The sequence below is a fragment of the Elaeis guineensis genome, chromosome 9 (genome assembly GCF_000442705.2).
Source record: "Elaeis guineensis isolate ETL-2024a chromosome 9, EG11, whole genome shotgun sequence".
Taxonomy (NCBI): Eukaryota; Viridiplantae; Streptophyta; class Magnoliopsida; order Arecales; family Arecaceae; genus Elaeis; species Elaeis guineensis.
The window spans coordinates 14,534,638-14,560,067 of NC_026001.2; the positions used below are offsets into that span (position 1 = coordinate 14,534,638).

The 25,430-nt window shown below is 38.6% G+C and overlaps 1 protein-coding gene and 1 pseudogene across 4 annotated transcripts in view; one reads left to right on the top strand and one right to left on the bottom strand.

The window, feature by feature from the left end:
- Positions 1 to 17,749, top strand: part of LOC105051472 (uncharacterized) — a 28,151-nt gene extending 10,402 nt beyond the window's left edge. Inside the window, exons 2-12 of one of the 4 annotated variants that reach the window (XR_012134512.1) lie at positions 3,027 to 3,165; positions 3,278 to 3,461; positions 4,293 to 4,363; positions 9,688 to 9,825; positions 9,924 to 10,015; positions 11,170 to 11,441; positions 11,872 to 11,957; positions 12,047 to 12,148; positions 16,893 to 17,054; positions 17,195 to 17,246; positions 17,420 to 17,749. Coding sequence is in view for 3 of the 4 variants with exons in the window: in XM_073243892.1 (XP_073099993.1) it covers positions 3,027 to 3,165; positions 3,278 to 3,461; positions 4,293 to 4,363; positions 9,688 to 9,825; positions 9,924 to 10,015; positions 11,170 to 11,441; positions 11,872 to 11,957; positions 12,047 to 12,148; positions 16,893 to 17,054 (1,246 nt within the window). In the remaining variant the exon portion in view is untranslated. Of the gene's footprint in view, positions 1 to 3,026; positions 3,166 to 3,277; positions 3,462 to 4,292; positions 4,364 to 9,687; positions 9,826 to 9,923; positions 10,016 to 11,169; positions 11,442 to 11,871; positions 11,958 to 12,046; positions 12,149 to 16,892; positions 17,261 to 17,419 lie in introns of those variants that run through there. The other 3 variants (XM_073243892.1, XM_073243891.1, XM_073243890.1) reach the window with 3 other exon arrangements.
- Positions 17,750 to 19,070: 1,321 nt separating this feature from the next.
- LOC105051471 (protein THYLAKOID ASSEMBLY 8-like, chloroplastic) lies at positions 19,071 to 25,169 on the bottom strand (annotated as a pseudogene).
- Between the last annotated feature and the right edge of the window lie 261 nt (positions 25,170 to 25,430).

Genomic DNA, 25,430 nt, shown 5'->3' on the forward strand with positions numbered 1-25,430 from the left:
GCTCGCGCGCCTCCTCCTCCCGGACCTCCTCTGCCGGCTGAACAACCGGCACGCCCTCGATCGATTCCTCGGCCGCCCTTCCCTCGGGCGAGGCTGCTCCCTCGGCCGATGGTCCCTCGGACGGGACTTCGACGAGCACCGTCGGCACCGACAGTGCGATGACGGGCTCCGCCTCCGACCCAGTCGGCTCGCTCGGTGGAGCTACTTGGGGCCTCTTGGGAGGCCGCGATGGCCCGGTCCCTTGTGCCGGCCTCTTCCGTACGGTGTACTGCCGGACGTCGACAGCCGTCAGTCTCGCCCTCGGTGGCATATCTGCAGACGACGACAGATGGTCAGCACCATAAAACAAAGGAAAGAAGAAAGGAGAAGGAAGACGAAAAACGGACCTAAGCGAGGGACCGGGCTGAGACCGGCGTCGTACAGGGCCTGCTCGGTGACGAGCTCCCTCTACTTCGGCACCGAAATATCTTTCAGACGGTGGAAGTCTTCCTGGTCCCCGACTTCCACCCGACTATTCTCGTTCGGATGAGTTTGGGGGTCCCCCCAACGGATAGAGAACCCCCAAGGAATAGAGGAGGAGATAAAAAAGAATTGGTTCTTCCATCCATGGATCGACGACGGAAGACCGGTGATGAAAGAAAGCCCCTTCCGAAGATTAAAGTACCACCACCCTCGGGCTTTAGGGTGGGGTCGGAGGACAAAAAATGCTCGGAAGAGCGAAATTCGAGGGACAGTCAGCAAAAGCTGACACAGCAGAGCAAAACTGACTATTAGCCGAACCGAGTTCGGCGCGAGTTGCGCCGGGCATAGCCCGTAATAGTCAAATGCGTTCCAGACGAACTCCGGAACCGGAAAGCGAAAACCGGCCCAGAGGTCTTCGACGTAGAAGGCCACTTGGCCCTCAGGCGGGCTGTTGACCCGACCGTTGGCACCAGGGGCGAACAGCCGAAATTGCTCCGGAATGCAATATTGCTCCCGGAGCCGATCGACGTTCGGCCCCGAAAGTGAAGAGACCTCCACCTCCGGGGTCGATCGAGGATCGTCGGTCGGATCCCCCGACCGACCTCCTCTTGGAGATGTTCTAGCCATGGACCAGAACAGAAGACGGAAGATAAGAAAAGGAAGGAAGAGAACCGTGAGAAAGCAAGGAAGAAGACGAGCGACGATGAAGGCTCCCAGAAGAAAAAGAGGACTCCTAAGAAGAAGAAAAAGCGGAGACGATTACCTGGAACAGGGGACTACGCGGGCAGAGTCTCGACAGCAAAATGGGGGAGTAGAAATCTGGATGCAGGCGACCTTGTATATATAGTGCCCCCCGACGGTCGAGATGGAGGCACGACCAACGAGGAGCTCCCAGATCGCGCCACGTGGCGACATCCGAGCCATCTTTCGGCCCGACGGTTCGACGCACCCATCCTCAGATCGAGCCACGTCACCCCCATCCGCTCGAACAGACTCGGCCCAATGACCACCTGCCACGTGGTAAAAAGGCCGTGACGTTTCGCATCCCCGAAGGGGCGACGGGAACGACGGTTTCCATTCCCAACGAGATGGGACGTCTGACGCCGATGGGACGGGACACCTGACACCGACAGGACACCTGACACCGACTGGACATTAAACACCGACGGGACATCAAACACCGACGGGACACCGACGAAGTATCTGACATGGGACGTCTGACGCCGGCGAATCGTCCGGCATTCATGAGGCACCTGACACCAGATCAGCCCACGGTACGGTCGTCAGAATCAGGACTTAATACGATGGGAATCCACTCCTTTCGCCCGACGCTGCCGCCCAAACAAAGACATTGGCCAGCGCACCATCCGACTCAGGAGTGGAGGGGGGCAACAATCTGTTGCGGCCAATCCCCTCGTCGCCTGATCGCCGGGAACGAGCGCCTGCAAAAGAAAGTCCGCACTGACCGGAGGTGGCTCCGGTGGGGACCCTCCGACGGTCAAGTCAGTGAGGAGCTAGGCAACAGTAAAAAAGAATCAAGAAGCTCAACGAGAGAGAGTGTAAGAGCAAGAGCTAGAGAGGAGGAGGGATTCAAGGGTTTCGAAAGGACCTCCCAGCACTGTTGCCTTCCCCGATATATATAGTGGAGCATGGTATGGCGCCGTCATTAATGGCGCAGACAATCAAAAAATTGTCAACTCACTGAGGACTGTCAGAGTCAGCGTGAGGTTGTCAAATCGCCGTGGGCTGTCAAATCGCTAGGGTTGACCCATGTCTTAGGTGGGATAATGCCCCTAGACGGCAGTGCCGCATGCCGTTGTCAGGAGTGACAGTTTCCGACAGTCGTACGGCATTTGAAGGAGCCAACCGACTATAGGTCGGCAGCTAGTTGAGGGACGTCGGGTGGAAACTCGGGGCCCCTCCGACAGTCAGTCGGGCGCGCTGCAAGAGTCGGGCATCGGACTCCATAGTGCAGCCGATCGGGAGAGAGGAGAGGGTCTGCCCGACCGACGTATCCTCGGTCGGTCGGTAATGGCAGCCGTCGGTCGGCAGAGTCGGGCGCCGGTCATGTAGGCCCGACGATGAGTCGGCGTGAGTGGGGTCGGTCGGTATTTTCCCAACAGCTTCCATAAGTTTCTGTCCCGACTTCAGCACTTCAACCCATATCAGCATTGATCTTGTTCGTATGTCTATCTTCCACTTAAATCTATTTTGCTGATTCACACAAGTGAAAACTATTGTGGGATAAATACCGTATACATGGTTAAATTTCTCAGGCACACATTCATTTAGCTCTATAAGAGAACATATTTGGATAACAAATACTTGTTTCTTAAGAAAATTGGAAATTCTTGTAACTTTTAACTTGTAAATACAATTTCTTTTGCACCAGCTAAATTGTATGAAGGTTTTTTGCATTTGAAACCTTTTGCTATGATCTTGTAAACTATATTTTAGCTACTACTTGTGATCGTTAACCTAGTATGGTTGGTGCAATGCTGGCCAGGCATGTAGTTTATCAAAATATTTAAATACTTTACCATTTCTTTATCTTTCTTATGCAGGCTACTATTAGGCAGCAGCTTTCCTGGTAAAGTTTTGATGACCCACAAATCTGAGACCTCGAGCGAGTTGACTTCACTTGTACACCATCAAAACTTTGGGAGAAGTTACTCTGAAAATGATATAGGCCTAAGTAAAAAGGTAAATAATTCTTCTGAGGTGACATGTTGACTTTATCTTCAAAACTAGAATTTAATTAATCTGCATTACTTGAACATTCTTCTTTAACATTTTCAAGTGTTTAACACTACAGGAAGAGCTTCAGAGTTCTGGGAACATGACCAGAAGTGCAGAATTTCAAAAGTTGAAAATATCTATGACAAACAGTGAGAGTAAATTATCAGATGCCCTAAGATCCGCTTCTGGAGCTAGAGCTGTAGATTCTGCAAGAATTACAAAGTTCACAAAAGCACTGTCTGGATCATCCGTCATATTAGGTACACTAACCTGTTTATTTTTGCTTGGTTCCAGATATGATTGCAAACTTGATTAGTCAGTTTTACAGTAACTTTTGCTACATTATCTGCTTGGTTATAGTGCTTGAACAAATGCAACGACCTTATCCCCTATCCTCAACAAAGCTGGATTCAAAGCTAGCAGAATTGGACAAATTCCAATTTTGAAAATGGAAAAAGTTAGCTAGAAGGAACCTTTATGATTTGCTATGTCACTAAGATGTTGGAAACCAAAAGGTAGTGGGAGACAGAAATTGATTGGTCTGCTGATTACCTATTTGAATTTTCACAGCATTACCGGGAGCACGTATTGTTTTCTTTTCCTTCTCTCATGTAAACAAAGAAACATAAAATAAAAAATGGATAGACATGAAGAGGAGCTGTTGATACTTTCTCAATATGAAGGTTTTCAGAGTCACTGTAATGGGGCATGCAAGGCCATGTGACAGCATGGCAGGTGCTGTGTCATGTCAGAATGAAAAAATGGGGGACCTTTTGGCTTGGTACTAAGCAATATAATGCATGCCAAGGCATGCCAAACTTGTGGGGGTCTGTATGGGCTGGCATGGGTCATTGCTCTACAACATGCAAGATATCTCCGCATGCATGTTTGCCATGCCAACATATGGCTGGTGCAAACTTGCACTTAAAAACCTTGCTTTATATATTGTTGAAGCTTTCAAAAAGTTTCCTTTTGTAGGGCTTGAGTTATTTTTCTATTTACATTTAATTACATATGCATCAATTGCAGTATCTTGTATTAGTTCTAGAATTTGGTGAACTTTAAATATTTTAACGATCTTTGTCATGCAGAAAAACTGCGTGAATTAGCTTGGAATGGCGTACCACCAGATATGCGTCCTAGCATATGGAGGCTCCTATTGGTATGTGACTATTGGATAATAGACTTAGGCTAGCAAGCTGTTTAAATATTTAGATATGGTACATCAATGTTCTGCGTGAGTCAAATGCATGATAGTGTAAATTTGCAGTTTTGCAGAACAGACTACAGAACTTGTTCATGTTTTGGTAAGGCATGCTGTTTTTTTTCCCCTTTTTTGTTAGCTTTTTTGGCGTTAATAACGTGGTCATTCATGTCAGAAGATGGTACCTTTACAGGTTACTTTTTGATATTTTTTTCCCCACAGAGAAATAGTAAATTCAGTTGATGTTGCTCTAACTAGAAAGTACAAGTATACTGCTTCTAGACTGAGCAATTTTTGTAACTCAAATCAGAACCTTATGTCATAACTATTTGGATAAGTAATTTGCTGTTGAAATGTTTATTTGCCTGCCGACACCATGTCACTGATCCCAGGCATCCAAGATTTCTGCTTGCCCATGAGGCTTGAGGCTGAACTATGATGTTGAACCAGCAAGTAACCCACGCTATGTGGTAGGATTTAGTCAACTATAGAGGGAATCCAAGAAGGGGAGGCAGGAGCAGAGGAGGGCAAAATTGTAATAAACACAACTAAAAGTAGTTCTCTCTATCCATAGCTGCTAGATCAACAAGTGATTGCTAACCAAGAAGGGAAAAAGAAGATGGGCCACATGGCACATCTAATGCTCCCATTTAATGCTCGACACATGTTGTGCTGGGAGAGAGCTGGACTCCTCTTTAATATGTAGGTGTAGATTTAGGCAACATCATGATTTTGCAGTTCGTTGTTGGTATGAATAAACCATACCGGGAGAGTTGGACTTCGCTTTTTGTTATGTGCTGGATTATCACCAATACTAGTAGAAAATCATGCAGTTACATACTATAACACAATCTGTTAACAAATTTTTATCATCATCAAATGTTTCTGAAATGTACCATTTGCTTGTGCTTCCTAAATTAAAAAAAAAGGAGCCAAATTAATGCTTTTCTGCTGGATCTTATTGATATCTTTTTTCTCAAAAAGGGAAAATCTCGGAAGAAATCATTTCTAGATTCATCTTGATGAAGTAATAAAATGAAATAAAGGGATGATAAGGCCCATGAGGGTTCCCCAGCCCCAAATAGGTCAGCTATAAGCATTGTTTAAAATATGGCTGTTTTTCAAATTACTTTTTGAATTTGAATAATAGGATCCTGAAAGTAAGCATCAGATACATAATCTAGAAGCATCCATGGAATATTCATATTTGATGTGTATCCAATATGAACATGATATTGACATGTGCTTAGAAGTATCCATGCTTCCTTGGGCCTGGTTGATTTTGTAGGCATGAAGACTAAGGAGAAGCAACATTAGCATGTGTAGCCACATATGGTGGTTATGATCTAGAAAATAAATCTAATGTGTACCACTACTGTACCCATTTATGTGTTCTTTTGGGCCAACTATCAGGATATAGTTAGTAACTTTGTTTTTTTCTTGAAGAACTAGGAAAGTAGAAGCCTAGGTGAAAAATAGGGTGAGGGTGGCACTCAAACCCATGTCATTGGTACCTATTACCTAACCTCCAATGACTTTACTAACTACACTACTTCCAACCCTCTCACAAAGTACTTTTTTTTAAAAAAAAGGGTTAAAAATTAAAAATCTTGTTCTAACCAAAGTAAACTAGACTAGCAAGAGAATTCAAAGTAAAGAAACAAGATAATTCTAGACTAGCAAGAGAATTCAAAGTAAAGAAACAAGATAATTCTTTCTTTTTCAGGACCATAACATCATAAATATTAGCAAACTAAAGGAAAACATATATCCATAAAAATATATAAGGAGGACCATTATAAATTTGGAAAAAATTGAAAGATAAGTGAATGCTGCATACCTTGTCAATGGTCGTTTTCATGGGCACGATGCTTAAGATAGAAAGTTAACAAGACCTTAACCCATCTTTCCTTCTTTTTTCTTCTTGTTCTACTTTTCTTCTTCTTCTTTGCTAAATTACTTCTGTAAGAGGTCTAATATATCACGGTTTAAATAAAACTAATCGGAAAGCTTAGTATAAGTAGGAAAAAAGAAGAGAGAAAAAAGGCTAAAAAACAGTTCAAAACCTGAAAGCCATGCAACTTATGTCAACTATAAGAACACAATAAAAAGTAAGAAATGGGAAAAAAGAGCATCAAGCCTTCTTTGCCATCCCCACTGACCAATAACCCTACCTCATACTTTTATATCTATGAGACTGCAAGAAAATTGGTTTCATTACTTTTCTTTGCTGAGAAAGAAATTATGCCATTTAAGGATAGCCATCATATTAACAATAAAACAGTGCAGTTGATGTAATGTTAGGAGCCAAATATGTCATGGAAGGATATAGGTTTTAGATTGGATTCCCGACTCCACTTACTTTAGGTCAAGGTAATCAAAGGTGAAAGACGCCCTTAAGGCGCTTGGGGGGTCTAGCGCCTTGAGGCGAGAGGCGCTAAAAAAGCGCTTGCCCGAGTGAAGACGCTAAAATTTGAAAAAAAAATAAAAAATATAATATATAAATAAATAACAACTAGAGATAACTATTATAACATGAATTACCATATAATTAACAATTTAAGCATAAAACATATATAAAATAGTAAAATGCTCAACTAGTTTAAGATAAAGTATATGATAATAAGCCATAGGCAGCTTTAAATTTATGAATGAAATATAAAACATAACAAATTCTAAAGTTCATCAATAGAGTCTTATAAATGAAACAAAAAAGATAAACAGTCCTAAAGCCTAAAGTTCATCAATGGAATCATCAGATTCATTTTCACTTGCATAGTTGTCATCACTTTCATCTTCTCCTCCTTCATTGGATTTATATCCTTCAACATCTTCTTCTGTCTCATCTGAATCAACCTCCATCTCTTTCAGACTAACTTTGCCATACCAATTGACCATTTTATCCTCTGGTAGTAATAGAGTTGAGAAGTTAAATGGGTGGCTTTTTAGATTTTTTTACACTTTTCAGTCATTAAAAAAAATAATCGTAAAGTTTACTGAGGCGCGAAAGGCAAACATCTAGCCTCACTGAGAAAGGTCCTAAAAAGCATCAAAGGCATGCGCCTGAGTGAAGGGGCATCGCCTGAAGCATCAAGAGGCGATGACCCCTTTTGGCGCCTCGCTTGAGCACCTGAGGCGTGCCTTTTGGCGCCTTTTACATCACCGCTTTAGGTATGGCTATATAAGATCATCGATGATGACCCCATGACTTATCTAGCATGGTCTCTTCTTAGTTTATAAGAAGAAGAGGGAAAATATCTGAAATAAATGTGATTCCAAACCTATTTACATCCTAACATATGCTCAATCTAATTTTTCTAAAGAGGGCCATCAGCCATGCCCTTGTGACTCCTGAGAGTGTTAAATGTTAGTTACAACGAAAATCTATCCCAGATTTTCTCCTTCTCGGACATCCAAAGGGGTAGTAAGATAGTTGGCCAACCTTTCACTTTAGATCTGTACTTTAGAGCAATGTAAATGTTTTCTATGAAGTAGCATACTGCAAGACCACCATGACTCGCATCTGCACAGGATTTTCTAGAATTTCAAAATTCTTCTAGCTCCATTGGAAAGTTATTCATAAACCTCCGAAAATATATGTAGGTTTCTAGAATCACATGAACCCTCTCCTTTTTTTTTTCCATTAGATCAGCTTTTCCTAGATCCCTCTTCCCCATTGAGCTTGGTTTCTTAACTGGTTATTAAGTGAAGTCCAGATGACATGTCAAGTTGTTGTTTTTTGTTGTTTGTTTAATTATCAAGTGGACTATGATTTTCCTCTTTTTTCAATTGCATTTATATAGCACCAGTCTATGTCCAAATTGCATAAATTCATGAACATATCCATGAATATGTTGTACTTAATAATTGATGACAACATGATCTTTTTACATTTTAGTTAATCCCTATTGACATTCTTTTTTTTTTTTAATTTATAATCATTCATTAGGATATGATAAATATTTGATATTATTTCAGTGGATTTTGTCTTTTTTTTTTTTAATCTATAAATTTGAGAATAACTATTTTATCTTTCTGAGCTTAGATCGAAGAGGTCAAGGCTTCACATTAGGTTGATAGCCATTTATAGAAAGAAACTATAACTATGAAATGAATTTAATCAAACTCAGTAAGATGCATAAAATGCAAATCTATCTCCGACATAAGTCAATGAAATTTTAGGTTCTCTTTTTCTTAGCAATCCATGAATTTATGTACCATGATATCCCAATAGTCTCAAAAAGAACAAGTATTGGCCTACACGACAGAAGATATATGCTTACTTGCACTTGAAATATTAGGCACTATTGGACTTATTTGTCTTTATGTTTAGCACTCTTATAGAAAAAAGATTGGTTAACCCATGAATAAAACATCTCTTCATGCCTCACTGAGATCCACTTCCTGCCTTCCCCCAATAAAAACCTGTAATAAACTTCTCTTCCAAAAAGAACATATGATTAAAGCACTGCCAGTTTTGAGAATAGTGATGATCTCTATATGCAATAAAGTTTTGTTCTCGCTTAACTTCCAAGAAAAATTAGGCCACCAGCCACCTTGATGCTCCTAATTCTCAAATAATGGCAATGAAATTTTTCCACTTGAATTTTATGAGATAGATTCTCTTAAACTAATGTATGCTGGCATTTCATTGTAGAGCCTCTTCCTGCTAAGTTCTGTCCCACATGGTAACTGTTAATAACATACCAATTATTACTCTCATTATAGTTCGATGTCCTCAAGATTCGTATGCTAGAAAATATCAAAATTGAACCAAAGGATTTAAGTACCAGTCCATAGAGTAAGGTACTGGTACCATCCTATATTGACTATTGACGCATGGTACATCACTCGTCATTTTTGCCAGTATGTCACCCCTCATTTTTTCTATGCTAGCGTCGAGTGGCATACTTCATGTCACTCTAGTACCATACCATACCAGTCCTACATACCATACCAGTGAATAGCTGTATGGGTACCACTGCCACTACTTCAAGCCTGGGTTCGGTCTTTCATTAATTGGAAGAACACCATGTTTCTGTTCACTTCATTAACATTAAACTTAATCCAAACAATCATTAACTTATTCTTTATTATAATGTGCAGGCTATGACTATCTCTGTTCTAGTTCATATGTAACTATTCATGTTGTCTTAAGAAGTATCCCTCCATACATTGTTTCCTGTAGAAAACATTCCTTGCCCGTGCACTTATATAGTAGTACCAAACTGCTTATGCATGTGGTGTTAAGAAGTTGTGATTTAAATATCAGCTGACAACAGGGATATGCATCACCTAATCCAGATAGACGTGAGAGGCTTTTGACGAGAAAACGACTTGAATATGCCGATTGTGTTTCACAGTATTGTGATATTCCTGAAACTGAACGTTCCGATGATGAGATCAATATGCTTCGCCAGGTTAATTTTAGCATAATACATAATCTCCAAACCTTTGCATTCATTTTGCTGGGATTCAGTTCTTAACTCTGCATTAACTTTTTGCTCTTGCCGCTCAGATTGCGGTTGATTGCCCAAGGACTGTACCCGATGTCACCTTTTTCCAGCAAGAGCAAGTTCAGAAATCCTTGGAGCGCATTCTTTATACATGGTTAGATTTCTTTCATTCAATTGTTGCTTGAATCAAAAGGTGACCTTAGCTGTAGAATTTGACCCACACTTTGGGCATACAAAGTGGCACATAAATATGAATTATATTGAATTAGTTTCTAGTGAAAGTGCATAATAGGAAGCATCTGTATCTACTTCAGCGAAATAAAATAAAATAAACCAAGAAAAATTGTTGTTGTTTATTTATAACTACCGTTGCAATTTGTTTCATTTAAACATTTAATCTCCGTAATTTTGAATGGAGGATGTTCGTAGAGCTCATATTCAAGTCATTATTTGCAATCAGAGTGGAGGTTCTGGTTTACAGCAGCAATACTTGCTGCTTCAATCTGCATGCAAATAACTTGCCCTAATAGTGAATTACTGCTCAATGTTTCCAATTGTATTGCTCTACTCTTTGCCTTTTTGAGTCTTGAAAACTCTGTTTTATAAGGTCATAATGGCATATTTTTCTACTATTTTTCTAGGATACAGCTTGGATTGACTTCCATTTCTAAGTAAAGCTGTGCTTCTGTATTGATGAATGTATTGATCATAAGACCCACTTGTACCATTGAAGTTGGGTTGCTTTTTGTGAAAAGGGCAAAAATCCACAAATAGCTAATAGTTTATTTCTTAATTCCAGTTCAAGTACTCATAGTTTGAATCGCAACTCTTCTTCTTCTCTTAAACCTTGCTACCTTAGAGGTTGTATCTTTCTTATTTTCTTACTGAATGTCAAGAAACATTTTTTTTACTCAAGCAAATAGTTTTCAACAATGAGACATGGCCATTGCTTTAGGATGGACAGTTTTCATTTTTCACAGATCAAAAATCATGAATTTGCTCTAACCTGGTGTTAGGTTTTAAGAAACTAATGTAGTTGATAGATTAGTGTGCCTCAATGCAATGGATTGGGGAGTGCAGTTCTCTGAATTTTTACAAATCTATAACTTCAGATGTTTTCGGAAGATCATGATGTCTCTGATCTTTTGCAGGAATTTTTATGGCAAAGCTAGTTGATTTTGTAGGGAATGATGGTCTTGCTTTGCCATTTGACTCACTCCTCTTGTTTCAAAATACATTTTTTATGAGCTTTCGCCCTAAGTTTAGTTTATTTTCTTCATGAATGTTGCCTTAAAAAAATGTTTCCAGGGCCATTCGTCATCCAGCAAGTGGATATGTTCAAGGAATCAATGATCTTGTTACACCATTTCTCATGGTGTTCTTGTCAGAACATCTAGATGGTCGCATGGGGAGTTGTTCTGTTTCAGATCTCTCACCTCAGAAAATCTCTAATGTCGAAGCTGACTGCTATTGGTGTCTCTCCCAATTGCTTGATGGTATGCAAGACCATTACACATTTGCTCAACCAGGAATTCAGCGTCTTATTTTCAAACTGAAAGAGCTAGTTCACCGGATAGATGGTACTTCCATTTTCATTGGATATCTGCTTCTTTGTCTTTTCTTTGGCAAAAAATTGTCTTATGCTTTTTCATAATTTTGGAATCATTACTTGTGTATAGTTATTTGGCTTGCTTCCATGTTTCCACCTTTGCTGCAGGTTGTTCAACACAAATATCTTAATCTATAGGAACTCCAAAAAATGTGCACAGCATTCAAACAAAGATACAAATACTAGATATATTCTATTAATTTAAATTTACAGGGTGCCTGAAACTTCTGTTTACCTGAGAGACAGTTTATACTATTCAAAAGTTTATTTTGCCTACATCAACTGTTTAACTCAGTCACTCACCCGGTATCTTTGTATCTAGTGTTAGTAACAATTTCTAAGTTCCCAATATAAACATAATTCCAGTTATTGACCTCTGACTTAATTTTGGGCTTGTATAGAACGAGTTTCAAGACACATGGAGGAGGAAGGGCTGGAGTTTCTTCAGTTTGCTTTTCGTTGGTTTAACTGTCTCCTTGTACGTGAGGTAAGCTTTTCGCTGATTGTTAACAAATGTATGATTGGGATTTTAATTAGAAAAATTAATCTAAACTATCATAATTCAAAAATTTGTAGATCCCATTTCATCTAGTTACACGTTTGTGGGATACTTATCTTGCGGAAGGAGATGCACTGCCAGATTTTCTTGTGTATATATGTGCTAGCCTTCTGTTAACAGTGAGTTTACTGCTCTTCACTTGATTTCTGTTCCAAGTCTCAAAAACTGAATGCCGGAAGTAAACTTATTAATCATATACCTGGAAATTTAGAACTCCAACAACTTGTAATTGTTACTTTTCTATATCTTTTTTTAAAAAAAAAAAAAATGCAGCATCCTTAATTTGCAATTTGATCAACATTGACAGTAGACTCAATGGATGGGACAAGGCTTGTTGCTAATGTTTATGGTTATCAGTGATAGATCTCTGTTTCTGCGTTCTTGTACTTGGAATGGAATGCATTTTTGCCTATTGATCTAATAATATGTTTGACCATGAAATTGTTATCGTAAGCTTTGTATTTCTAGCCTCCATGTTAATATGGTTTCAAAACATAGATGATTTCAATATTGGTGGTTGCAAAGTTGACAATCCCATTTTAGGGTGAACATATGATGAAGGTTGAACTCATGTCTACAAATTGTCCACAGTACACACATTGTTTCACTGAACATGGCCATGTAGAATTGAAAAAATACATTTGATGTGAATCCCTTACGATTACTGCTGTGCTTGGTACTCTACATTAACAATGGCACTGCAACAAACTTTCATGCCTGAATTTTCACTTTCAAAATAGCCACCCAGAAACCTGTTACCTCAAAAAGTTGCCATGCTTTTTTCCTGCTTTATGCATTTGTTCCCTGTTTCTAGCTTGATGACTATCCAAAATTCTAATTTCTAATAAATGAAGCACAAAACTCATTTGTTTCTAGTGAGCCTTCCACTCATTACTTGTTCCAGTTCCTTGGTCCAAGAAGCAGCAATAGAAATACCCTTGTATTATCCCCTAATGATACAGGGATTGATATTGTGGCATCAAACTGCAGAAGGTAATGATGGAAAATGTAAATGTTGAGGATCTGTTTTAGACCAGTTGATTAAACTACTGATGCTACAACTCCATGAATAACATTTTTCCTTGGGGCTTTTGGGATTAACATATAGAAAAACAGTGATCAAGGACAGTGATAGATTCTTTAAAAATTTCCAGCATCCTAGTGCAATTTAACTGACTTGCATTCTAGGGAACTGATATATGCATTGCATTAGATATTGTAGTCCAATAGCCATGTTTGTCAGAAGCAAACAAAATTCAAGGAAAGAGATAGTTAAGGGTGGCAACTGATCCAAGTCTGATTGGCTTTAGGGGTGGCAATTGGTTGGGTCTAATCATGTTCAGGTCATGTTGAGGCATAGGGATTAGGACAAGCACATCAACTCGATTCCAACTGATTTATTAAATGGGTCAAAAACTATAAAAAATATCTGAATCCAGCCTAGTTATTAAACAGGCACACAATCAACACACGTAACCCATTCAATAAGAAAGTTGAGTCAGAATTGATCTATGATGGATGACCTGTTAACATGATTTGACACACGTATGAATCCATCAAAGAAAAGCATTTACGATGGATCTTGAATGCATCTGCTTGTAATCATGCTGACCTGATGCGGTTATAAAACAAGTCAAATTGGGTTAGACAGATCAAGATTCTTAACCTGAACCTAATTAGTTGAATCGACTCATTTACAACAAAAACCTCTTTATGCTAAACCAGGATGGCAGGACCAGCTTAACTCAGGTTGGTGGTGCAGTGGGTTTGCAGGTTGCCCATCCAACTCTCCAGTGATATCATCTCAATTATAGTTTGTGGGTTGCCGTACTCTAACATGACAAAGATGTAGCTTTTCAACCTGGATGCTAAACATGGTCTGGTACCAGTTTAGATTTTTAGTGGCATGATGCCATAAATTCTTGTTAATGACCTTAGCCCATTTGGTAATGTGCAATATATGGAGCTCGTTCCTTGCCCATCATGACCAACTTACCATCATTTTCAAATGCATTAAGTGGCCATATGTGTATATTACCAAATTCTAACCTGCAATAACATATTTTGGCAATACCTTGTCCATTGATTTAGTTCAAATAGATGAGTATAAAGTATATGGGAGCATTCAGTTAAACTCAATTATATATCAAAGCATCAGATGCCTCCTTGTTAATTAAGGTCACATGTCACAAGTCTTGGGTGTAATGTGTTCCATAAAAAGATGCATACATCCTGATCAGCAACTTCTAAATAAAAGTTCTTGTAGCATTTTCAGAAATATCAAGCTAAACCATGAAGTAGCTGTCTTTTGCTAACACCTTGCAGCAACCCATGATGGAAACTCATTGCTGACTATGAAAATCCACATTTAGATCATTAAAATTAGGTGGTCCAATAACCTCCACAAATATCTTTTGGAACTTCAGCAATAGAACCTGTCTGCTACGATATAAAATTTTGGAATCTGATTGCATCTGTTTTTTAGGCTTTTAGCTGAGAAATTACAACACATTGAATTTAAGGGAGAAAAAGACCCTTTCGTCATCGTTAATTAGGGATCCACTAATTCCTCTATTCTCTTGAGCAGTGTTTTGAACCTGGTGACCTAGATCAAGCCACTAGATTGGCTGAGTCATGGGTTCCTAGTTCGACCTGTGACCAATCATGAGGCAGCTGGCCAATTATTCCCCTGCGTTTCGATCTTACCTTTTCCAGTCTTGAAACTTTGAAGGCCTAAAGCTACCACAACTCTTCCCTCCCCTTCCCCCACTCCCCTCCCCTTCTCTATTTGTACAAATGTCTGGATCTAATCAAGGATGAGGAAAAAAAAAAGTGTGTAGTCTGGTTAAGATTGAGAAGAAAAGGAAGAGGAATAGGTTCTCCCCATTTCTCAGTAAATTTGTTGTCATCTTCCAAAACCCAACAGGACTGCCTTCTAGCCAACAACATATGTCAGCGCCCCCTCCCCCCCTCTGATGAGTTCTAGACCTTCCATTCAGTGGCTAACCATCATCTCAATGTCATAGACAAGTAAAGCAAAACCTCTTCCCCACAACCTGCCCATCCATCCTCATCCTAGTATGGACCTCCTGCTCCTCACCGTGCCACCAAGCATCTGATGGTGATGCTTGAGCCATCAGAGGACGTCAAGGAACAAGAGAGCCTAGTGCTTAGTTTTTGAAAAGTGCAAATTTTGGGATCATACTGACCTTGTCACAACAATGACATGATGAGGGTCATTCAGGCTGCTGGCCCTTCTGTTTTGAACAGCCAAACTTCTCAGGTCAGCAATTCAAAAGGTTTTTCAGGCATATAGCAGATGGTGGTTTTGGGTGGGTAAAGCTGTTTTACCCCAACAAATCTCAGAACATTGCTCTTGGGAATCTGCTTGGAATATCATGTGCCATGATCAAAACATTCATTTCCGCACATCATTGCTCTTTTTTTCTTCATCTTCTTTTACTTTCAAGGCATCTCTTTCTTCCTTCGAAGAGGTGGCATGAGGCATGGGAGATGTGGGGCAACTGGCAGCTTGTGTCAGCCTGTATTGGCCTCTTAACACATCACAGCACATAATATCCTAGGATCAGATGGGAGGCCAATCTGTCATGTCAACTTAGTTGCAGTCCAAGTAGGTTTAGATTTGATTCATATATGCTTCACATGGAGGTGAAAAATCCAGCCATAATATTGTTTTAAGCCAATTAACCAGCTGATGGACGAGTCCAGGACCTTCTTTCTTGATATTTAAGGAGATTAGCATGGGACATTGGTTTTAAACCCTGAGCCACAGGCAAATGAATGATTCCGAACATCCAAACCCTTGAATTCACTAGCATTTTGTGTTAGAACACTGAAAAAGGAACACTCATTTTGAAATGCCCATTCTAGAAGATATCAGATAAGATTTCTCAGTGAGGACTGCATGCTCAGATCTGGTGTTGGAGGTGGGTTACAGGTTTTTGGAAATCTAATTAGGGATCTTCTAAGCCTGTTTTATTCAGATGTTGTTTGCTATTTGCTTTCTGCCAGTTTTGACAGTGCAATCAAAACAAATTTTTAGAACACCATTATAGAAGAAAAAATTAAATTATTTAAGATCTGGAAACTTCTGTACTGCATGGTTGGAGAAAAAATTAGTGAGTATTGCAACCAAGATAAGAGGTCTAAGGTTATAAATTTGTCTAGGATTGTTCTTAATATCTCAAATCCATAATCAGAAATGTGAAAAGAATTTGCAAAAGCGAGATTACAATGATCAGAGATTTCCTGACAGGCGATGTTAATGCCAGCAACAACCTGCTTTCTTTGCAGAGTTAATAATATTTACCTATCTCTACCAATTTATCATGTCAACAATGAAGTGTTCTCCTTTCTTCCTCATCTTATGGTTAGACTGTGATCTCATATATAGCTGATACCCATCCATGATTTCATAACTTCTTTGAAAGATTGATAGGCATACTCCAAGGGAGAAATAATTGTAATTCTATCTTAAAATTCCCAATCAGGCACCATTGAAGCATTGGGATCTTGTAAAATGCAGTGTCTGTTCCTTATTCTCGGCTTATTGTCTTGAAGTCTTATTTTGTTGGTAAAGAAACATCATTGCCATTCAATTAGTTCTCATATAGAATATTCTGGTTTATCATGCATAACTAATCCAAATGCTTCATTTGCTTCTGATGTAATTTAACCTATCAATGAGTATCGCACATGCAAGTACTATCTCACATCCTCTACATTTGATTGCATCTACAGCTTTTTGTAAAAACTGCATCTGTGCTCAGTTGCTTGTGCTAACAATTATATGTTTCCTGTATCCACCAAGACATTTTTCAATGTGCTATCATCCTGTTACAGTGGTCAGATGAGCTCCTAAAGCTTGATTTCCAAGAGATGGTCATGTTCCTCCAACATCTTCCAACGCAGAATTGGACCCACCATGAGCTGGAAATGGTTCTATCAAGAGCATACATGTGGCATGTGATGTTCAACAACTCTCCTAGTCACCTTGCAAGCTAGGCAAGTTAATTCTGGTTTCCTAATTTATTTTTCTTTTATCCATTCTTTTCTCTGCAGTTAAATTATTTGCCTTTATATTATTTTCCAACAGTGGAGGAGGAATGAGTTTTCATTTGTAATCTTATACATGTATTTGCTAGGTGACAGAATCTGTAAATGTAACAGCATATGAATATCCAACATTATATGGAGGTACCTTTAATCAATGTCAGGGGGTTTGTGAGCCAACAACTTTTCCTTTGTTTGTTAAACTATATTTGTTATCTGCTTGCTTGCTCATTTTAGCAGGTATATAGGTTTGAGCTTATCAAGGACTAGAAAAAGAATTGAGCCTACTGTTTAACCTGAATCTAAACTTTATTTAGGTGCATAACAAGACTAGTAAGCCTCTCTTTTGGAGATCAGTCAGGTGGAAATTTAGCAGGCAGTTTCATTGCTCTCTCCCAACCTAGTGAGGACCCTGGCTTGGTATTCATTTCATCAGTGATCAGGAAGTAACAGTTGGAGATGGCTAAGAAAATGTGCTTGCTTATTGAGAAAAGGCTGCTGCTAATGATTTGTCTTTTGGTGCTCATATAGCGTGTGGCCGATGGCTTTGATTTTTGGAACCTATAAAATTTTGGCAGATAGTCTGCCTCCTTTGTGAGAGGCTAATGGGATTTCAGCTTGACATTTCACACTAAAAAACGAAAAAAAAAAAAAAAACATCCGATATCTGTGTGGGATATTTGCATTACATTACTATTGAATGCATTTTACGATGTTTTATGGAAATGAAACTAAACTGTATTTATAGTTTTTAGATGTATTATGCCATGCCATGTAAACTATTGATCATAGCTCAACTGGATGCCTAATTTCTCAGTTATAATGCATGGCTCATTGTCACCTGGGACTGGGACTGGGAGTAGGTTCAATGCCGATTTGCCGGTAAAAGGCATGTAGTTTTGACTTGAAACCAGAGACAACGTAGTTGAGATTTAATGTTTAATTCAGGTCAAATCTCGATATGGATCAGCCCAACGATCCCAACGCTATCAACCTCCAAATGCTAAAACATAAGGCCTAGCTTTCGGAAGTAGGGATAAGCAATTGGGGATAACTTCTTGGTATCTTCCATGGGTATAACCAGTTACCAAATAAAGTTCAACAACAAGGATAATTCAAAAATGAAGTGGCAACAACTGTGTTTGTCCCCATAATATCATTACCCAGTTTGGCATGCTTATGCTGGTTATTATTCATCACTACTTTTCCTTTTCTCCTTGGCTAATGAAAGGATTCTTTTTTTTTTTTGGTATTTTTAATAATCAAGTGGGAATAAGATGTGGGAATAGTCGAATTTGGGGACCCTAGAGGGCCGTATATTCCTGTTTATCCCTGTTTTGAAGGTTGTCGTTTACAAACCAAACCCCTCCCCATTCCATAACAAACCAACATAATACCATTATCAAGGATGATCAATGGTGAAAATTTTAGTCCATCAGAAGCCATCGATAAGTGTGAAAATAAAACAATTTCATTTTTTGAGCGGACATAATGAAATAATTTATTTGTGCACTAAATAACAACTTGAGAAATTTTACTCTCAGGAGCTGATTTGCTAACCCAAAGATCTGAAATGCATAATAGAACTCTAAGGCACCTACTATTTATTAGTAATCATCCTGTTTATACGTTGTTTGGTGCTATCATTGTGATTGGACTTCAAACATCTGCATCAAAGTAAACAAGAGACATGGGTAAACGTATGATTACTTCCAATATGATAGGATTATGTAAACAAGAAACAACAAAATTCTCAAACGAAATGTCAATTCCTGTCTCGAAGTTTTCTAGGGATCAACTTCCCCGTCCATGGGCAGTGGTTCTCTATATGGCACTTCCTTGAGTTTGCAAACCAAGGATAAGAACAACCAGTATGATCTGGAACTTGTATTAACATGACTACAGAAATATTATCTATTCCCTAAGAAAGGACTGGACTTAATTTACTCATCACATAAGCAACAAGCATCTGAAATAGACTTGGTTATTTAAGAAGAAAGTTCTAAGTGAATCAGTCAAGCAATTGTCTGGAATAAAGTCATGGATTTTTGAACAAGAAATGTGCATGCTATTGTTTTTAACTCCCTGCTACAAAGACAAACATATTTGTTGCCGGATGATTGCAGAGTTATACTCCTTTTATGGAATTGAGAAACTCAAAGAACTTGCAGATGTGGCCCAAGCTCCAGATTTATCTATCTCATGCTTTGAGCTTAGTAGGCACCTCAAGATAGCCATACCCATACCATTGACATAACTTCTGATGTGCCCTTCAAAAGGTGAAGCAGGTTTATGTCCTTGCAAGAGGACTATTTCATCTTTCTTGGGCAATGATCTCATGCGATTCAATATCAGCTTTCTTGGGCAATGATCTCATGCGATTCAAACAAGTTCGAGTGACCTCCTTTTTGGCTGCAAAAGGGAAAATAAAAAAATGCTAATGCACTACAAAAATGAAAAATCCAACTATAGAGGCATACTGTTAACAATATAATCTTCAATCCATTTTTGCTTAACAAACTAAAATTAATTCAAGCACTTCACCTATGTTCAACAGTACCTTCTTGAGTCCTAGCTCCTTATCTTATGCTAAATATTCTTGAAATAAGTTAATAATAAGAGGGCCATATCTCTATTATAAGCCATTATGATGGCTCAGAGCAACCACTATAATCGCAGCATCACATGTTATCAGCAAGAAGAAATTTTCAAATCCTTTAGCTTCACAGTGGGTTTATTTGACTGTTTAGCAGTTCTAGTCTGTGACTTTCATCTATAAGTAACATAATTATAAGCAAATCTTGTCACATATTCACATATATAGTGCCAGATTGCAGTGTAACACTAAACACCAAACAATCGCAATATTGATTAGGAAATTACATAATAGTATAATACACTCATATGTCAGCTATCTGTTTCTGATGGGCTTCATTCAAGGGAAATTATAGGTATCTCTCTTTGTTTTTTTAATTTTATTTTACAACATTGAAGCTGACAATTTGATATCAAAAGCATCTAACTCAAAATTCTAGATGCCATCTTAGTTCATGGATATGGATCAAGAAAAAGTTATTTTATGATGGGATCTTAATGGACTAGGCAAAGGAAAGAGAAATCAATTTGCCTTTCTGCGTGGCATGACAAGCGATTGTCTTGCGAATCTGAATTACCATAACATCAACATTTATGTGACTGGCTATCAATCTAGTTCTATCCTCCAAATATTTCATCTGAGATAGCATCTTAGTATTATAGTTGAATTGTTTCATTCAGCGTCAAGCATGGTAGCATGGTGCACTGCTGTGTAATTCTATAGCATACATATTATAAATTGCTTGCTGGCATCCAACCACTTTATTTAGATGCTGTACTGGACATTCTGTTGCAATAAAAATTGCTGTAATGTTAGAATGCCTCAGAAGAATATAGAGACCGCATCACATAGAAATCCTTTTGCATAGAAATTTTCTCCCAATATATGAACTTAGTCACCCCTTTGTTTTCCACTTTTAGCATGAGTTCAAGTGTCATTGGCATCCCCGTTGTTTAGGCATTTATTTTCTGCACAAGAATAGTGTCCAAGAGTTTATTGGCATACGTTGGGCTAAGAAAAAGTTGAAATCTCAACCCTATATAAAAGCGACCATATTTCCCGACTTTTCAGTTTCCATTATAACCTTAAGTTTTTGTAAAAACTGCAACTAAAGTATTATATAAAAAAGGGATTCTAAGATTACTAAAATATCAGAAAGAAGCTAAGGGAGAAAATCTTGCAGGTATATTAGTCCATGATTGTGGGTTTCATAAGAGTCTCACATCCTCCAACTTCAAATTATTAGTGATGTTAGGCATAGTATAACTTAAACTAACCTAGACTAATAGCAAAATTTTAAAAAATTTATAAGGAATGATCAGAGGTAATCTTTTTTATTTTTTAAATATATCATATAACTAAATTTTTCAGCATACACATCAAGCACACGCATTGTAACTAGTCATTATAAATGTCTTATTATAGCGGTTTCTCTTCAGTTACATGGGAACTTGAATTTTGAAATTTTAGGCTAACTTTTATCATATTCTGTCATAGATTTTTTTTTTTTTGTCTTTCTTTCTGTGTTTTCTTTTTGAGGGGAGGAGGTCGTAAATTTTGAATGGTTTTGACTTGTAATGGATCATAAATATTTTTCCAAAAATGAAATATTAGTAATACTTTATATAAAAAGATCTTGAGGTGAGTACTTTCAATATTGCTTGTCTACTATCTCCCTAACAAAGAGGTGAGATGCCAACAATCATTTGCCGCTGCTATTAACTCCTTAGCTGAAGCAGTAATGAGCTGAATTTTGTTCAATTGATTATTAAAAAAAAATTGTATTAACAATCTCAATTTTGAGAAAAAACCTAGGAAATTTCAAATTCAAAATGTCCTACTAGTAACTTGGAATCTTACCTGTGCAACATCCTCTACTCTCAAATTCACTTACCAAACTTGTTCATGCTAAAATTAGCAAAACAAGGTTTACCGTTTGAAGTTAAGATCAACAGCCATGCTGCCCAAATTTGATGAATATATCTAAATAATTGGGCAATAAATATGCTAAGTTAAAAGCTACTAAAAATGACAAATAATAAAATCATTGCAATTTGAGTCAAAAACATCATTCTTTTTTCATTTGCAAAAGAAACATATCTGTACTTAAGCTGTTAATAAAGAACTTATCACGGACCGGCAATGTATAGAGATGAAAAGATTTTTCTGTTTTTGGAGATGAGATGAAATATGTTCTGCAGTTTTAAGGACTAAAAGAAAATTCCAAAGGAGAGATTTGGTTTTCAGGTTGAGAATTTTTTTTTCCTTTTTTTTTTTGCTTTATTTTTAAGAGATATCTTCAATAACTTGTCTGTCATAGTTACCTCTACTCAAAATGTTTTTCCAATAGATATAAATGCTCATTTTCATTTTCAGAATGTAGAACAATACTCACATACTTCCACATAGAGTTTTCTCCCATATCTAATAAGCTTTTCCTTACTGATGGTCTTAAAGATTTCTGTTTTCCAATTTTACATGTTAAAAATGCAGGATATTCCCATGCAATTATGTGTTGGTATGTTTTTATGTGTAAAATCTCTTCTTCCTTTTACTGTCCTTTGGCAACCATATTGTTGTGAAATCAACAACAACAACATAGAGCTAAAACAACAACAACAACAACAAAAAAAAAAAAAAAGCAAAAGATGCACAATAACAAGATTTGCAATTCACCAAGCAGGATACTCACAAATTTCTTGCCTACTTCTGCAAGAAATTTCTCTGGAAAGTCCACATACTCTGCACATTCCTTCCTTACAGCAGAGGCAAGATCTTTCTCTCTGGCTTTTTCAAGATTCCTGATTAAAATGGTTAAGGTCAACTTATCTGGATTGCAGCCTGACTCCTTCATCAACTTGTACATATCCATTGCCTTCTCCACCATACCAACTTGCAGAAAGGCTCCTATCATTTCAGTATAGGCCCTGGTATCAGGTTGCAAGCCCTCTTTCTTTAATTCAGAAAAAAGCTGTTAAGCAATTTCAATGAGCTTGTTCTTTGCCCCCATGAAAATCATATCAGTGTAGAGAGATAGATCTGGTTTATACCACTCCTCCCTTTGGATAAATGCAAAAACCTAAAACCCTGATTCTTTATCAGATAGATGGAAAAAAGAAAGTGAATAGGACAAATAATAACATCGAAAAATCAGGCAATTAAAGATGGATTTAAATCTATCAAAAGGACAGCACACTTAAACATTCTCACATAGCATTTGAGGACATGGAATTAATTCCTAATTCATGAAATCATCCTTAGTACTTCTTTATTCTACAAAATTTTTCCCTTCTACGGTTGAAGATAGACAGTGATACTCTGGATTCTCTTCATGAGAAAAAGGCAAGTTCATAAGCAATTTAACATCCTCTGCAACAATCTATCTGTTTGTCTGCAATTTTAGATGTCCTTTCTTTCCCAATAGTTCCTAGTTCCTACCATAAAAAATTGAATGTTGCATCTCATCGCAGTTTGAAACATTGTTTCTGAAAGTTTTATAAACTTCTATTTTTAGTGAAAAGTTGGGAAACTTATTTATATTTGTTAAACAGTGGTGGTGTTGACATGTGCAATTACGATAGGACATGGACATCCATTCAGAGGACAACACTATGTGCATACATCCACATGTAGCCAAGTCTTTATATCAAGAAGCTAGAGGCTAGAACCCTCATAAAGGTGTTAAGTTATTAAGTGATACCATTACTTCCATGCCGAACGAAGCAAGGTTTGGGGGATGGAAGTGGGAGTACCAAATACAAACTTGGTTCCACATGTGGGCCACGAGCTTGAGCTCATCTTCCAATGGCAGCATAAAACATTTACAAGCATACATGTGTGCGTACAAGCCACATGTGCACGCACAAAGAGCTTAGTCTCGCAGGACTTGGATCCTCAAGTTTGACAGGGATTACGGAATCAACTTAAGAAATCAAACTTCCACTTTTTATTTGACCCAAATCCTATTAGAAAACTAGAAGAATTGCATATTTCATATCAAGACAAACAATCAGTGCGAATGACCAATTTGTCACAAACATTTAATCAAACATGATAACTTCATGTACAGGGCACGAAAAAGCAGTAACTGGATATCAAAAATTATGGCATTACCAATCTAGGGAGAAACAAATGATGAACTACACGACATGGCCAGCAAGCCAGAAGAGGACAATGGATCCACCTTCAAAATCAACACCAACTCACCAAGACCTTCACCAATCGAACTTTTTATTGAGGCATTACGTTTCTTTTTTTTTAAAAAAAAAATGGTGTACTCGGTCATATTTATATTTGACTGATCGACTCAAATTAATCATCAATTGTAGCAGGTAGCTTCTAACACGTATGATTGAACTGCTAATATCCATTCTTTTCTCCTCCAGCCAAATTAGTAACCATAGAATTCTGCGTAAAGAGAGACGCATCGATTTAAAGCTCAGAAAGAAGTAGAAGAAGAAGAGGAGGCAAACCTGGAGGGCCATCTCCCATTCGTTCTGGCGGCGGAGCTCGGTGAGCACGGCGATCTGGTCCGCCTTCAGGAGCCGGCCGAGCTTATCGCGGAAGACCTCCTCCATTCTATTATTAAATTTGGTATTAGGCGAGGAGGAGCGCCTAGGTTTTGGCAAGGATTTGGCGAGCTTGAGGGCATGGACGGCGTGGATGGCCTCCGTGGACAGCACCCGCCCCCGCCACAGCGGCTTCCTCGACCCACCTCTCAGCCCGCATCGGATTATCCCACAAAGCGGCGCCTTCGGCATTTTAGGAGAAAGAATTCGGAGAGCTGGAGAGGGGAAGCGGAGATGGAGAGAACCCATCAGAGCGAAGTGGAGTAAACAGCAAGGAAAGACTTACATGGAGCTTTTATCCATAGGCAATTGCTCTGGGCTTAGGCTCTATGTGATGGGTAAATAAAATAGCAAGCATGGCTATTATGGATGAGGCCCCGCGATGGCAGGGGACTACAACTACAAGAAACCAAGGTGGGGTGGGGGGTAATACCTCGGCATAAGAGGGATCGATGCCCTTTTGAGATTGAAATAATACTAAAATTATTGATAATAATGCCTCAGCTGCCCTGAAGATGAGCATGGCAGGACCGAAGTCGGATTGTCAAATTTTAGATGCTGATTTAAAAGATATTGTGGCTTAAATTTTTTTCTTCAAAGAACTTTAGCCGATCCTTATTCTTAAGCATATGTCATTCTAGTGGCTGTGATAAAATATTTCAAAAAAAATTAATCCTCTCATGATTCTATCAGACGATAGCACTTTATAATAAACTATGTTCTTCCGAACGGTTGGTCGGATCATGCTATCTAGTGATACGTGATCGGCCTCCGAGGTCTGCTCTCTTCAATCTCTGATTCCGTCGAAGTATCCGACGACCTTAATCCAAAATCTCCAAACGATTGTTACGTCAGATCATTAAGAAGGATGGCTTATGTGGTTATGTCACTCTACGCCGTTTTTATGATTGCCTATCCATATTATTAATAAAGACAGTGGATGGCCAAGGAAAAAGTAAGGCTGCGCTAGCCTCAACCTCCTCAATGTCAACTCATGCGGACGGCCCCCACATGCTTAGGGATTGCCCTTGATCATTTTGAGCCTTCGATGCCTCCCCCTCTTATCCCATTCTCCCATAAGCCACATAAGATAAAAAAGAAGAGACGGAGTGAGAAAAGATGGGAGAAGAAAGGTAGGAAAAGACCGAACGACTACCCCATCTA